Source organism: Schistocerca cancellata, chromosome 1 (genome assembly GCF_023864275.1).
Source record: "Schistocerca cancellata isolate TAMUIC-IGC-003103 chromosome 1, iqSchCanc2.1, whole genome shotgun sequence".
Taxonomy (NCBI): domain Eukaryota; kingdom Metazoa; phylum Arthropoda; class Insecta; order Orthoptera; family Acrididae; genus Schistocerca; species Schistocerca cancellata.
In genome coordinates, this window is record NC_064626.1 from 1,260,942,219 (window position 1) to 1,260,959,445 (window position 17,227).

At 45.0% G+C, this 17,227-nt stretch overlaps 1 protein-coding gene across 1 annotated transcript in view; it reads left to right on the forward strand.

The window, feature by feature from the left end:
* The first annotated feature begins 9,418 nt into the window (after positions 1-9,418).
* Positions 9,419-17,227, forward strand: part of LOC126144709 (Down syndrome cell adhesion molecule-like protein Dscam2) — a 458,008-nt gene continuing 450,199 nt past the window's right edge. Inside the window, exon 1 of the mRNA XM_049915510.1 lies at positions 9,419-9,630. Coding sequence (XP_049771467.1) covers positions 9,419-9,630 — 212 coding nt within the window. The remainder of the gene's footprint in view (positions 9,631-17,227) is intronic.

Genomic DNA, 17,227 nt, shown 5'->3' on the forward strand with positions numbered 1-17,227 from the left:
TCTTTCAGCATCCATGTCTTCAACCTTTTCTCCTGTATTTCTGTTGCCCTCCTATCTTTTTTTTCTCTCAGGGTGGCTACCAACAGCCGATGGTCACTGTCTAAGGCCTCAGATGGAATGACCTTAACATCTGTGAGGCTGCTCATCATCTGCCAATCCACTAGTATATAGTCTACTACTGAAGTTTGGGACCAGTCCCCACTGTACCAAGTTATTTTGTGACTACTTCTCTTCTTGTACCAGGAATTTGCGATCGCCAGCCCATTCCTCCTGCAGAATTCCAGCAACAATTTTCCTTCTCTATTTTGGTTCCCCCAGCCCTCTGGTCCCATTATCTCCTCGAATCCTTTCCTGTCTGTGCCAACATGTGCATTGAGGTCCCCTATTATAATCTGATTTCCTCCATTTAGCTGCTTTTGCATGTCATCTTCAAATTCCTCCTTCTCCTTTTTTGTACACCCCACCTGCGGGGCATATGCTTGGATGATTTCAATGCTTTTTCCTTTCACCCGTACTCTGGCTTTTATCATTCGATCATTGATACCTTCCACCTCCTCCTGCAGACCCTCTCTAACCACTATTGCCACTCCATTTCTTCCCCTCTTATTCCCTATCCAGTACAGTTTACATCCTTTACTTAGTGGTTTTTCACCAACTCCTCTCCACCTAGTTTCAGCAAGTCCCAAGATGTCCAATTTCCTCCTTTCCATCATTTCTACAATTTCTTCTAACTTCTCAGTTAGAGTCCTTACGTTTAGGGTGCCCAGTCGTAAACCATCTCGTAATCCTTTTCCATTGCTTGGTCGGTTTCCTTTAGATCCGTTCCGTGATCCGAGGCATGTTCCCTTTTTAAAAGCAGTTGATTTATCCACTACTGGCTTGCTAGGCCTATCGCAGCTTCACCAGAGCCCCGTTAGCCGTCAAGTTTCAGGGTTACAATGATTGTGTTACAATCACTTCATTAAAATTCCATATTCTTATTTCGATAAGGAATAAGGGAATAATGTACAACAGCACAACTTCTTTTTGGGAAATATGATTCCTTAATAGCTGCATATTGTTTCAAGCTTATGTTTAGCCTTTTACCAAATAATATCTAATTTATGACGTTTGTGAATATGCTGGTCATAATTGTATGTTGCACTGTATTGCTTCTTCAGCTGTGCTTTGTATTCATTAACTTCAAAACTTTGTATGTACATAAAAGAGTTTTACAGATAAATTAACAAGATGGTTAGTAAAACAGATACACTTCCGAAATTTAAAATCACTTTTATTCGTTTTTAGCAGTTCATTGGCATAATGGTTCACGTGAGGTGAAACACGCATAACAAAAAGTTACAACAGGATCGTAATTGCGCTTCGCACTATTTCCCTGTAAGACTAAAAAGGGTATGATGTGCACCACATGGAATTGGTTGTCGTAACCATATTTCCAATATTGCTTAAAAACCCATTTCTTGGAAATTCAAACCCAATACAGCAGGATAGCTGTTGGTTGGAGTTATATGGTTTCTTGAACTTCGGAAGCAGCTAACTCAGCACAGTATTAAGGCAGATTTTTCAGATGTGGTAACTTCTCCTCCATGTGTTTTGTGACTTCTTCTCCTGTATGTATCTTTCTTACAAAATCAAAATTCTGATGCTTTTAAAATTTAGGTTGATTTTTGACTTTTAGAGAACATGAAGAATTTGCAATGGTTACGTGCTGAAAATAACTTGCGGCGTTTGAGGAAATAAAGAAGCATTCGTTCCAGAATTCAAAACACTGACAACGGTAAAAATGATTTTAAGTTTCAAATTATTTTCGTTAAGATGATGGAATTTTATGGAAAAGAAGAGTCTTCTTACAGAAGAACCAAGGAGGAGACGAAGAATTGTAACTTATGTAGAAAGGATCTTGAAAAACTTGAGGACAAGACTCATTCGTAGGATGGCTCAGAAAACACTAAATGTCAAGTGGCGAAATTCTTCCGAGCAAGAAAACTGAGTGGGTTTCAAGTAAGAGTTCATGAAAGATGTGGAAGGAGTTCGGATCTGAAAATGAGGGCTATCAACTGCGAAGAGTTTCACATCCAAAATCCAATATGTCAAAAGTTTCTAGGAAAACAATTGAAGTATAGTTTTTGAGATATGAAGAGTTGTCCATAGGAGGCGTCAGAAGACGTTTTCGGACATGAGCACTGTCGTTGCACAGCCATTTCGTCAACACGGTCAACAGAGTTAAGGTACATTTTGAAGTATTCCACCTTGGCTGTTACACAGTTATTATCCCATTAAAAAACGGCAATATAGCTCATCCGAAAGCAGGCACGTGGCATGCAAGCGTTTTGGTCACTGCGTGCAGTAACAGTCATTATCATTGCTAATACCACGTTATACGACACTAGGTTGACGCTTTCCTTGTTGAATATCAACTGTCACTTCTCAATTGGCCAATTGTGAAGGTATAATAAACTGAATACTCGTGAAAAACAGCCAAGGTGGAATACTTCAAATGTCTTTTAATAAATATACACCAGTGGTGCCCCCCATGAAGAAAATGGTCAACAGTGTGTCGATGTCTTTTTGTATCTGAGTATTAGGTACTTTGTAGTGAATTGTGTGGATGGAGTAGTATTGTACTGTAGTTTCTGTCAGCTAAATGTATAAAGGGTGACTCAGTTGCCCCTACGACTCAGTTTTACGCACCCCCCAATGCCCTTAAACACAAAGTGCAAGATTTTCACATTCTCTTGCGCGCTATGCGCAAACTATTAGTCCTACAGAAAAAGTGAACAGTTGAAAATTTAATGTAGTTTAATGTTGTAATGGGATGAGCTTTCGCTAGAGATCGTAGTTTTCGAATCACTCAAGAAAAATGCACAAATCTTACCTTCAAACTGCTTTTTCTTGACTAACTCGAAAAACGTGGCTTCCAGCGAAAGCATATCTCCGTACAACATTTAACTACATTAAATTTCCTACAAAAGGGTGCTGTTCTTTCTTTCTGTAGGACTAATAGTTTGGATATAGCGAGGGACAAAATGAGGAAAACTTACAAGCGGTGCATGAAGGCGTTGGGAGCTGCACAAAATCCAGTGGTGGGGACAGCAGAATCGCCCTGTATGGTATTCACCCCTCTATCTCAGTCGTGCGGACTCATAAAATCTTTAGTATCTTTCTTCTGCCTCCCTATATGTGTACGTAGACGTAAAATGCAGACATAATAAATGTACGAATAATGCAGTCTACGGTACCTCTCTTCAGTCAATCCAGTTTAGTTGAGTTTAGTTCATTCCAGCAATTGAAACTATATCCGGCGGATTTGCCAACTGAGGAAAAACTTCAGGAAACAATCACTGCGAGGATAAGAAGCAAAAATGGTCACATAGATGTACGGCCAGAAATGTGTTCCAAGGGAAGTACACGCACTGGAAGCTGAGGATAAAGTGTCTTTGACAGTTACCCCAGTATCAACACCAGGCAGGCGGACAGCCAGGTAGGGGTAAAGCTGCCGTCACAGGGGACGAGGCAGTTAAAGTTGAGGTGAATGCAAGTTCCATGTCCAATCAATCAGTAAGGACTTTTTTTTTTGTCATCAGTCTGCTGACTGGTCTGATGCGGCTCGCCACGAATTCCTCTCCTGTGTTAACCTCTTCAGGTCAGAGGAGCACTTGCAACCTACGTCCTCAATTACTTGCTGGATGTATTCCAATGTCTGTCTTCCTCTACAGTGTTTGCCTTCTACAGCTCCCTATAGTACCGTGGAAGTCATTCCCTCATGTCATAACAGATGTCCTATCATCCTGTCCCGTCTCCTTGTCAGTGTTTTCCACATATTCATTTCCTCTCCGATTCTTCATAGAACCTCCTCATTCCTTACCCTACCAGGCCACCTAATTTTCAACATTCGTCTGTAGCACCGTATCTCCAATGCTTCGATTCTCTTCTGTTCCGGTTTTCCCATAGTTTCACTACCATACAATTCTGTACTCCAGACGCACATCCTTACAAACCTCTTCCACAAATTAAAGGCCGATATTTGGTATTAGTAGATTTCTCTTGGCCAGGAATGCCTTTTTTGCCATAGCTATTCTGCTTTTGATGTCCTCCTTGCTCTTCCGTCATTCGTTATTTTACTGCCTAGGTAGCAGAATTCCTTAACTTCGTCGACTTCTTCACCACCAATCATAACGCTAAGTTTCTCACTGTTCTCATTTCTACTACTTCTCATTACCTTCGTCTTTCTTCGATTTACACTCAATCCATGCTCTGTACTTATTATACTGTTCATACCGTTCAGCAGATCATGTAACTCTTCTTCACTTCCACTCAGGATAGCAATGTCATCAGCGAATCGTATCTTTGATATCCTTTCACCTTGAATTTTGATTCCACTCCTGAAGCTTTCTTTTATTTCCATCATTGCTTCCTCGATGTACAGATTGAACAGTAGGGGCGAAAGGCTACATCCTTGTCTTACACCCTTATTCGTTCTTGGTCGTCCACTCTTTTTATTCCCTCTTGATTGTTGTACATATTGTATATGACCCGTCTCTCCCTATAGCTTACCCCTACTTTTTTCAGAATTTCGAACATCTTGCACCATTTTACACTGTCGAGCGCTTTTTCCAGGTCGACGAATCCCATAAACGTGTCTTGATTTTTCTTTAGTCTTGCTTCCATTATAAACTGCAACGTCAGAATTGCCTCTCTCGTTCCTTTACTTTTCCTAAAGCCAAACTGATCGTCATCTAGCACATCTTCAATTTTCTTTTTCATGCTTCTGTATATTATTCTTGTAAACAACTTGCATGCATCAGCTGTTAAGCTGATTGTGCGGTAATTCTCGCACTTGTCAGCTATTGCCGTGTTCGGAATTGTGTGGATGACGCTTTTCCGAAAGTCGGATGGTATGTCGCCAGACTCATATATTCTACACACCAACGCGAATAGTCGTTTTGTTGCCACTTACCCAAATGATTTTAGAAATTCTAATGGAATTTTGTCTGTCCCTTCTGCCTTATTTCACCTTAAATAGTCCAAAGCTCTTTTAAATTCTGATTATAATACTGGATCCCCTATCTCTTCTAAATCGACTCCTGTTTCTACTTTTATCACATCAGACAAATCTTCCCCCTCATAGAGGCTTTCATTGTATTCTTTCCACGTATCCTCTCTCTCCTCTGCATTTAACAGTGGAATTACCGTTGCACTCTTAATGTTATCACAGTTGCTTTTAATGTCACCGAAGATTATTTTGACTTTCCTGTATGCTGAGTCTGTCCTTCCGCTAATCATTTCTTTTTCGATGTCTTCACATTTTTCCTGCAGCCATTTCGTCTTAGCTTCCCTGCACATCCTATTTATTTCGTTCCTCAGCGACTTGTATTTCCTTATTCCTGAGTTTCCCTGAACATGTTTGTACTTCCTCGTTTCATCAATCAACTGAAGTATTTCTTCTGCTACCCATGGTTTCTTCGCAGTTATCTTCTTTGTACCTATATTTCCTTCCCAACTTCTGTGATGTCCCTTTTTAGAGATGTCCATTCCTCTTCAACTGTACTGCGTACTGAGCTATTCCTTATTGCTGTATCTGTAGCCTTAGAGATGTTCAACCATATCTCGTCATTCCTTACTACTTCCGTATCCCACCTCTTTGCGTATTGATTCTTCCTGACTAAAGTCTTAAACTTCAGCCTACTCTTCATCACTACTACATCGTGATCTGAATCTATGTCTGCTCCTGGGTACGCCTTACAGTCCAGTATCTAATTTCGGAATCTCTGCCTGACCATGGTGTAATCTAACTGAAATCTTCTCGTACCACCCGACCTTTTCCTAGCATACGTCCTGCTTTTGTGATTCTTGAACAGAGTATTCCCTATTACTAGCTGCAATTTGTTACAGAACTCAATTAGTCGTTCTCCTCTCTCATTCCTTATCCCAAGCCCATATTCTCCTGTAACCTTTTCTTCTGCTCTTTCCCCTGCAACTGCATTCCTCCCATGACTGTTAGATTTTCGTCTCCCTTAACGTACTGTATTACCTTTTCAATATCCTCACATACATTTCTGCCTCTTCAGCTTTCGATGTCGACATGTAAATCTGAACTATCGTTGTCGGTGTTGGTTTGCTGTCGATTCTGATAAGAACAATCCTATCACTGAACTGCTCACAGTAACACACGCTCTGCCCTACCTTCCTATTCATAACGAATCCTACTCCAGTTATACCATTTTCTGCTGCTGTTGATATTACCATATACTCACCTGACCAGAAATCCTTGTCTTCTTTCCACTTCACTTCACTGGCCCCTATTACATCTAGATTGAGCCTTTTCATTTCCCTCTTCAGATTTTCTAGTTTCTCTACCACGTTCAAGCTTCTGACATACCACGCCCCGACTCGTAGAATGCTATCCTTCCGTTGATTATTCTATCTTTTTCTCATAGTAACCTCCCCCTTGGCTGTCCCCTCCCAGAGATCCGAATGAGGTACTATTCTGGAATCTTTTGCCAATGGAGAGATCATCATGACACTTCTTCAACTACAGGCCAAATGTCCTGTGGATACACGTTATGTGTCTTTAATGCAGTGGTTTCCATTGCCTTCTGCATCCTCATACCGTTAATCGTTGGTGATTCTTCCGCCTTTAGTGGCAGTTTCCCACCCCTAGGACAAGAGAGTGCCCTGAACCTCTGGCCGCTCCTCCGCCCTCTTTGACAAGGGCCGTTGGCAAGATGAGGGTGACTTATTATGCAGGAAGTCTTCGACCGCCAATGCTGAATATTAATCAGAATTTAAGCAGCGGCGGGATTGGAACCCGGGACCGAAGATGTTCTGATTATGAACCAAAGACGCTACCCATAGACCACGGGTGCAAATCCTCGACGCCTAACAAAACATAAAGAGCACCTTCCCATTTTCATGTGTTTGGCCCAATGAAGGATGCACTGTGTACGTGGGTGGTGGGGGGTTACTGATACAGCAAGGTGTTGGGACCGACCTCGACCAGTAGAACGGTACCACGCGGGCATGCAGGCGCCCAAGTAGGGTGGCGCAAGCCCGCCCGGCTGGCTGTACCGTCTAACGCACTGCACCAATCCTCACGGCTGATTAGTGACCAGGTCCGGTGCACCGGCTAGTCTGTGGTTGGTTTTTAAGGCGGTTTTCTATCTGCCTCGGCAAATGGAGGCTGGTTCCCCTTATTACGCCTCAATTACACTATGTTGGCGATTGTTGCACAAACACTTTCTCCGCGAACGTGTACACCATAATTAACACGCAAACATTGGAGTTAAACTCGTCTGGTGTGAGACGTTCCCGGGGGGGCTACACTGGGGGCCAAACCGTACAGTAACCCTGGCTTCGGTGTGGGGTGGCGGTGGGGTGAGTGGAAGGGTGGCAACTTTATATACTAAAATGACCGTTTAAATAAAAAAGCCATGACATACAGTCTTACATAAAATATACAAACATGCTCTACATTACACATATACCGCCTCTCAAGATGATAGGCAAGATAAAAACATATTTCAGGAATTCGGCCGTTACACTTCAAACAATAAATTCGTTAACACCGAATCCGGCAAACATGGCAGCTATTAACGTACGGCAGACAGACAGACAGACGGACAGACACTAGGATGAGAGACAGACGAGCATGCTGGGGACGAGAGACTGACCAAGAAAACAAGTAGAATTTAACAAGTAAATGACACAACATATCACGAATCACTTAACTTCGAATAAACTGCGATGTCTGGCGAAGACCTGGCGCAGCATCCCCCCAAAACGCTCTCCCGAACCGTCCGCTGCCAGCCGCTTCAACGGACGCAGGAAGGCGCCCCGATCTCCCGTCTCACGGCATCGCAGCTCGCGCCGGCCAGACCGAAGTCGTGCGTTGACTCCTGTTGCTCTCGTGTCGGCCGCGAAGCCACTACCCCTCGCTATACGGCGCGGCCCACTTGACTGACGTGGCGATCTCACATGCGCCGACGCTCAAGACGGACAAGTCACCTTGTATCTCAGTGCGCGACCGACCAATCGATTGATCCAACCGCATGTGACCATTGCCTGAACAAACTCGAGCACACTGGCGGCCTAACACATACTAGCACTCCGGACAACAGACAGACACTGACTGCCCCACACTGACCCGGCTGACCAACTGACCAGAGTTTCTTTTTTTTTCTTCTTCTTTATTGTATTTCAATTCCCCATCGGGGCGGGCTGGCAGCAGCATATGCGCTGCTCTTCAGCCGAAAGACATAGAACAAACAATAGGAGACATTCAAAAATAACAAAGGAGAGAATATGGTGAACATAGATATAAAAAAGGGGGGAACATCATGGAAGGCAATAGACAAAAAACGGGGTGACCATAAAAATGGAGATAAAAAACTGTGAAAACTGTTTAAAAGTAGCACACACAAAAAGCCACACAGTGCGACAATTAAAAGAACACAAGGCACAGTATTACTGGAGCATAAAAGGTAGCGACGGATGGCGAGCACTAAACACAACACTGACGTGGCACACTGACGATGATCAAAACAGAGGATCTGCCAGGCGCAAGGAGATGAGGAAGACTGGAAGAAGGGAGGGAGGGGAAGAGAGGGGGGAGATGAGCGGGGGGCGAGCTGAAGAGGGCCAGGTAGGGAGGGATGTGGGAAGGAAAGAGGCAAGGATGGGGTGCAGGGTCTCAGGGGAGGGGGGGGGGGGGGCGCATGGCGAGCTCATAGCGCCCCTTAAATGCACGTGAAGACGATATCTTTCCGCTTTCCCACCAGAAGGAAACATCAAAGCTGCGATTGCCACAGCGGCGCCACCGCCAGTAACGGAGGGCGACTGCTTCACACTACGCGCTGCGGCACGCTCTTCAAAACAGCAAATTTTTACCACGGCTCAGTCATACAATACAAGATGGCGCAAGGCCGTCGCTTTGTACGGAGATGTTCAAGAATGGGGTATAACATGGTATATTGGAGTCCTTCTTTCAAAAAAAAAGTGTTGCATTACTTACTGAATGCCGCTTGCGCATACTTATTGTAGAATACCGGTAATAAACTTCGGGCTCATCGCAATATACCTGCTCGAGCTTAACCACACTCACTCGCTGCATGCCTGCACTCATTTTCATTATTCACACAATCAGCCAGACATCTTCAGTGAACATCATTCTAAATTACTACTGATACGAGATTGGTCGCTAGCCCTTTGCGGCTGCGAAAACAGTGCGAAATAAACAGAGCTCGTGCAGTCGTACTGTGCGCCACATTTCGTCTGCATTGTCGCCGCCTGGTGTCCATTTGGCGAGCGCTTCGAATGGAATTCCGGCAGCGCGGAGCGGCGGCGCCGCTCGCATTTTAATACGGCTTCGGCGTTCGGCAATTAGGCTGAAACGTCGCTGCCATTACGGGCGGCGTGCATTATGCAGACCGCGACAGCGCAGCGCCGCGCGGCGCGGGCACCATTAAATGTTGACACGGCGCCTGTGACGTCACGCGCGCCACGGCGCGGCTGTCGGCGTCCCGGCGCGGCCCTTTTAGCGTACGTGCCCGCCGGCGGCCGGACGTGTCCGCCGGAATCATCAACTGCGGCGCCGGCGGACCGCAGGGGAACAAACAGTGGTTACTGCGCCGCGCAAAGTCCAAGCTGCGCCGTAGAATTATCGATATTGCTAGCTGAAGTTTCATTTCGCTTAACATTTCTCTTTTGTTCTATAGCAGCAAATTAACACTGCCTGACTATCGACATCTACATTTATACTCAGCAAGCCACCTTTTTGTGTACAGCGGAGGATATATTTTGTGTACCACTGTCACCCCGCCGCCCCCCCTCCCCATGATTTTACCCATCCAAGTCGCAAATGGCCCATGGGACGAATGATTGTTAGTAACCCCACGTTTGGGCTCGAATTTCTCTATTTTTACTTGCATGATATTTTCGCGAGATACATGTAGGACGAAGAAACACACTACTGGCCATTAAAATTGCTACACCACGAAGATGAAATACTACAGATGCGAAATTTAACCGACTGGAAGAAGATGCTGTGATATGCAAATGATTAGCTTTTCAGAGCATTCACACAAGGTTGGTGCCGGTGGCGACGCCTACAACGTGCTGACATGAGGAACGTTTCCAACCGATTTCTCATACACAAAAAGCAGTTGACCGGCGTTGCCTGGTGAAACGTTGTTGTGATGCCTCGTGTACGGAGGAGAAATGCGTACAATCACGTTTCCGACTTTGATAAAGGTCGGATTGTAGCCTATCGCGATTGCGGTTTATCGTACGCGACATTGCTGCTCGTGTTGGTCGAAATCCAATGACGGCTAGCACAATATGGAATCGGTGGGTTCAGGAGGGTAGTACGGAACGCCGTGCTGGATCCCAACGGTGAGCAGTGGAGATGACAGGCATCTTATCCGCATGGCTGTAATGGATCGTGCAGCCACGTCTCGATCCCTGAGTCAACAGATGGGGACGTATGCAAGACAACAACTATCTGCACGAACAGTTCGACGACGTTCGCAACAGCATGGACTATCAGCTCAGAGACCATGGCTGCAATTACCCTTGACACTGCATCACAGACAGGAGCGCCTGCGATGGTGTACTCAACGACGAACCTGGGTGCACGAATGGCAAAACGTCATTTCTTTGGATGAATCCAGGTTCTGTTTACAGCATCATGATGGTCGCATCCGTGTTTGGCGACATCACGGTGAACGCACATTGGTTCAAATGGCTCTGAGCACTATGGAACTTAACTACTGTGGTCATCAGTCCCCTAGAACTTAGAACTACTTAAACCTAACTAACCTAAGGACATCACACACATCCATGCCCGAGGCAGGATTCGAACCTGCTATCGTAGCGGTCGTGCGGTTCCAGACTGAAGTGCCTAGAACCGCTCGGCCACACCGGCCGGCCAATCCTGTATCATGTCCGTGATACTCTCTTCCCTATTTCACGATAGTACGAAACGTGCTGCTCTTCTTCGGATTTTCTCGACGTGTTCCGTCAATCCTAACTAGTAAGGATCCGAGAACGCGTAGCAGTACTCCAAAAGACGATGGACAAGCGTAGTGTAGACAGCCTCTTTAGTAGATCTGTTACATTTTCTAAGTGTTCTTCCAATAAAACTCAGTCTTTGGTTTGCCTTACCCACAAAATTTTCTGTGTGTTCTATCAAATTTAAGTTGTTCGTAACTATAATTCTAGGTATTTACTTGAATTTTCGGCCTTTAGATTTCACTGATTTATCGTATAACCGAAGTTTAACTAATTCCTTTTAGCACTCATAAGGATGAGGTCAATATTTAGGGTTATTAAATCATTTTGCAATTTGTTTTGCCGCGTGGTATTAGCCGAGCGGTCTAGGGCGCTGCAGTCATGGACTGTGCGGCTGATCGCGGCGGAGGTTCGAGTCCTCCCTCGGGCATGGGTGTGTGTGTTTGTCCTTAGGATAATTTAGGTTAAGTAGTGTGTAAGCGTAGGTGCTGATGGCCTCAGCAGTTAAGTCCCATAAGATTTCACACACTTTTTGCAATTCGTTTTCATCTTCTAATGACTTTACTAGACGATAAACAACAGCATCATCTGCAACATGTTTTTTGCTCGCGTATCATGTCGTTTTTGGAAACCCAGAATCTACTCTGTAGGAATCAACATGGATTCCGGAAACAGCGATTGTGTGAGACCCAACTCGCTTTATTTGTTCATGAGACCCAGAAAATATTAGATACAGGCTCCCAGGTGTATGCTATTTTCTTTGACTTCCGGAAGGCGTTCGATACAGTTCCGCACTGTCGCCTGATAAACAAAGTAAGAGCCTACGGAATATCAGACCAGCTGTGTGGCTGGATTGATGAGCAAACAGAACACAGCATGTTGTTCTCAATGGAGAGGCGTCTACAGACGTTAAAGTAACCTCTGGCGTGCCACAGGGGACTGTTATGGGACCATTGCTTTTCACAATACATATAAATGACCTAGTAGATAGTGTCGGAAGTTCCATGCGGCTTTTCGCGGATGATGCTGTAGTATACAGAGAAGGTGCAGCACTAGAAAATTGCAGCGAAATGCAGGAAGATCTGCAGCGGATAGTCACTTGATGCAGGGAGTGGAAACTGATCCTTAACATAGACAAATGTAATGTATTGCGAATACATAGAAAGAAGGATCCTTTATTGTGTGATTATATGATAGCGGAACAAACACTGGTAGCAGTTACTTCTGTAAAATATCTGGGAGTATGCGTGCGGAACGATTTCAAGTGGAATGATCATATAAAATTAATTGTTGGTAAGGCGGGTACCAGGTTGAGATTCATTGGGAGAGTCCTTAGAAAATGTAGTCCATCAACAAAGGAGGTGGCTTACAAAACACTCGTTCGACCTATACTTGAGTATTGCTCATCAGTGTGGGATCCGTACCAGATCGGGTTGACGGAGGAGATAGAGAAGATCCAAAGGAGAGCGGCGCGTTTCGTCACAGGGTTATTTGGTAACCGTGATAGCGTTACGGAGATGTTTAGCAAACTCAAGTGGCAGACTCTGCAAGAGAGGCGCTCTGCATCGCGGTGTGGCTTGCTCGCCAGGTTTCGAGAGGGTGCGTTTCTGGATGAGGTATCGAATATATTGCTTCCCTCTACTTATACCTCCCGAGGAGATCACGAATGTAAAATTAGAGGGATTCGAGCGCGCACGGAGGCTTTCAGACAGTCGTTCTTCCCGCGAACCATATGCGACTGGAACAGAAAAGGGAGGTAATGACAGTGGCAAGTAAAGTGCCCTCCGCCATACATCGTTCGGTGGCTTGCGGAGAATAAATGTAGATGTAGATGTAGAAAAAATCTAAGACGGCTGCTCCGATTTTCTCCTTAATCGTTTATATGGATACCAAGCAGCAGAGGATCTATAACACTACGTTCTGGAGCGCTAGAAATCGCTTCTGTTTTACTCGATGGCTTTCCATAAATTACTAGGACCTAGGAGACGAAATCGCGAATCCATGGGCAAAAATGAAACGATATTCCATACGCATGTACTTTGGCTACAAGCTGCTTGTGAGGGACGGTGTCGAAAGCCCTCTCGAAATCTATAAATACAGAATCAATTTGAAATCCCTTGTCAATAGCACTCAACACTTTGCGTGTGTGAAGAGCAAGTTGTGTTTCACAAGAACGCTGTTTTCTAAATCCGTGTGGACCGTTCTCTTCGAGGAAATTCGTAACGTTCGAACACAATATACCGCAGTACATAGCTGAACACATTGCGTCGCATTTCATCAGCAGTCCATGCTTCCCGATCAGAGCACCACTCCAAACAAAGCTGTTTACGTTGTGGTGGGCGGCAGATGTAAAGCGATTACGACGTGCTTGGTGCCCTATGCGGAGATCCCGCTTTACGATGGTGAGATGCTTTTGATCGGAACTTCGATGACGAGTACTACTTGCCCGTGCAGTCCAACATCACGTCACTATCACGTCCGAATGCCCCTTAAATATGGATGTTGTACAATTCGACCATTCGGCCAAATACAGACCCACAATTAAGCGACTTTCAAGCTCTGTCACGTGCTGCCACTGCACCTCCGTGTGCTTTGCAGTGGTAGCTCCACATCTAACTCGCCACTTATATACCCTTATATACCCTACCAGACTCTTGGGGTCGCTCTGTTATAGGATGCTGCAACAGAATGTCATACCCGCCGCCAACAGTAGCGTATACAAGTTGCATGACTCACTTGGAGTCGGTGTTGCTTTTAAGTCCGCCTATTCCTTTCCATGTAGAATGACATGTTATGTTCTGTTTTGCTCTCAACTCTCATTCCAACCACACAGCTCGTATTTTGTTCATTGGGTGACAGTGCTGTATGGAACACCTTCTGGAAGTCAAGGAACACGGTTTCATCCTGGGCGCCGGTTCTGCTGCTTTCTAAGTCTCGTGGACGAACAGAGTGAGCATGGTTTCACATAATCGTTGTGTGCCGAATCCATGTTGATTCTTTCAGTAGTGTCATAATACCCGAGCATAATACATATTCTAATGTACTACAAGAGATTACGTCAACAATATAGAACTATAGTTTTTTGCTTTTGTACGACGACCCTCCTTGATGTAGCGTAGGATTTGGTTGGAGTGGCGTTCGGGCTGCGGTTTTACAAATAATTTTTTTCAACATAAAATATTCTTCTTAGCAATAGAGAATTGATAAAAAGGCAGGACTTCATTTACAGTTCTTGAAGGTGGACTCAAGAAGAAAGTAACAACATAATGTACCTCCTGCACAATAAAAACAAAATTTAAATTATATTAGAACAAATAAGCCCTCAGTCACAAATATTAAGTCAAAATTGACCAGGTTTAGACGCTACTATGAGCGTCGTCTTCAGAATTAAAAAGTGGTTCAAATGGCTCTGAGCACTACGGGACTTAACTTCTGAGGTCATCAGTCCCCTAGAACTTAGAACTACTTAAACCTAACTACCCTAAGGACATCACAAACACCCATGCCCGAGGCAGGATTCGAACCTGCGACCGTAGCGGTCGCGCGGTTCCAGACTGTAGCGCCTAGAACCGCTCGGTCACGCCGGCCGACTGTGAAGGTAATGACTTAAACTTGACAGGCACCTGTTGAACTTGGTTCACTTATATCAAAAATATAGTGCTTCGTGTGTTTAAGAATTTAATTAACTGTTCTAAAACATTTTAGGTATATAATACATTAATAAAATTAAAGCTTGTACTGACTGGAAAAGAGATGCAGTACTTACAAGTCACATTTAAAAAAAATCTAAGCCGGAAAGGCGACGTCATGAATAGTTGTAAACAAGATGGTGAGCCTCTAAGGGCTGCTCGTTCTTGAGTGAACAAGGGTTGCAACAAGACAAAATTTAAATATATTTCGCCCCAGCAGATAGAATACAGCACTCAACAATAATAGTTAACGAAATATAGCTCCTTGCCACAGACAGAAATATTGAACAAAATATGCTTCTGCAATTAAGCGCAGAGCAACACCCTATAAGACAGCTCTCCGACTCGGTTGAGGCTACTCACATTGGCACCCAACTAAATATGGATATATGACTCCCCTCACCACCAGCCATACATAAAATCAGAGCTACAAACGACCACCTAAAGGAGTAACTACGCAAATGTCTCAATAGAATTTAACAGTACAATACAATATAACATATAAAACAGATCACTCTTACAGGGTGAAATACATTCCGATACAGTGCCATTAATAAAATCAATCATACTCACGGCGTTATTACAACAAGGTAACCTTCTGTAAAATGGCTCATTCGCAATCAGTCACGCTCACTCTACATGAATAACAAAATCTAAATAGTTTTCACTCTTCGAGCCGGCCGGAGTGGCCGAGCAGTTCTAGGCGCTTCAGTCTGGAAGCGCGCAACCGCTACGGTCGCAGGTTAGAATCTTGCCTCGGGCATGGATGTGTGTGACGTCCTTAGGTTAGTTAGATGTAAGTAGTGCTAAGTTCTAGGGGACTGATGACCCCAGAAGTTAAGTCCCATAGTGCTCAGAGCCATTTGAACCATTTTTCACTCTTCGAGAAAAACATCCGCACGGCCAGCGTGCCACCATACAACAAGCGTAACAGGAAGCAGTGTGCTCGCAGACCTTCCGTGTGTAATTTTATTGCTCATCCAGTACATTCAATACACAGTGCACATTATGTTGAACCATTCGACTGACCAAAACATCAGTTAGTGCTTCTATTGTCCGCCGCTCGTGGTCTCGCGGTAGCGTTCTCGCTTCCCGAGCACGGGGTCTCGGGTTCGATTCCCGGCGGGGTCAGGGATTTTCACCTGCCTCGAGATGACTGGGTGTTTGTGTTGTCCTTATCATTTCATCATCATCCAGGAAAGTGGCGAAATTGGACTGAGCAAAGGTTGGGAAATTGTACGGGCGCTGATAACCACGCAGTTGAGCGCCCCACAAACCAACCATCATGATCATCATCATCTGCTTCTATTGTAATCTGGAAGCCCCAGTCCGCATCTCCAACCGGGAAAGGACAGCAACTGCCTCACCGTTTTGTTTGTGTCCACACGGTGGCCACACCCCACTCTGACCATTAGGTCCTGTAGACACTTCGCTGGTGTACCAGCTTGGAATAGGCTCCCTGTTCTTGGCTCCCCTCCAACCCGTTGCCTTCAACAGCTTTCGAGCAACCATCGAACTGCACGGAAGACAATGGTTGCGGAAGACACGACATACGGAACAGCTCCATCTGGGAGACCGTCCCTTGCTGCCACCAGAACAGAGTCCAGCGAGCATCGCCGCTCCCAGTCCGAGGCCCTACTGCTCTGTCTCCCTCGGCTGCTGATCAGTCTAATGCTGAGGCTCGAGTGCTGATCAGCCCACGCTTCCTTACTCCAGTCTCACGCTCGGTAGTGCTAGAAACGCTGCCGACCTCGGCTCCTATCCTAGTGTGAGAGCAACGCTGAAACGTCCCCTTTGAAAAATTTATACATGACTGTGCTTAAACTGACACACAATATTTTTTTAGCGCAACGCAATCTGACTTTCAAAAATCCCTACAAAAGAATGGCCCTGACTAACATTAACCTATACCTTTCACAAATCACTTACCTCACAAAAATCTTCGTTACTCGAACTACTGCAATACGGCGAGCGCCACTACTGCCAGCTAAATAAAAGATTCAAACTACTGAAGGCACTAACTACCGATAGGCATAGTTAGCAAATTAAAGATTTTAATAGAGAACAAACAATGTATTTACCTTAATAATCATAATATATATGGCAGTTCATGACATCCATTTTTACAAATTTCAAAACTCCGCCATATCTCTCCCCACATCCACCACTGCTGGCAGCTCACCTCCAACTGCGCAACGCTACGCGCTGTTCACATCCAGCTGCCGCTGCCAAACACTACAATGGCAGACAACAATGCAAACTAGCCACAGACTCTTTAGTGTGTAGAGAGTACTCGTATGAACGTCCGCCTCCGTAGCGTAGCGCTAGCATTACCGCCTACCAAGCAGGGGGCCCGTGTTCGATTCCCGGCAAGCGACTGGGTGTTGTGTGCCCTTCATCATCATTTCATCATCATTGACTCGCAAGTCGCCGAGGTGGCGTCAACTAAAAAGGACTTGCAATGCGGCAGCCGAATTCCCCCGAATGGGGCCTCTCGGCCAACAATGCCATACGATCATATCATTTTTCAT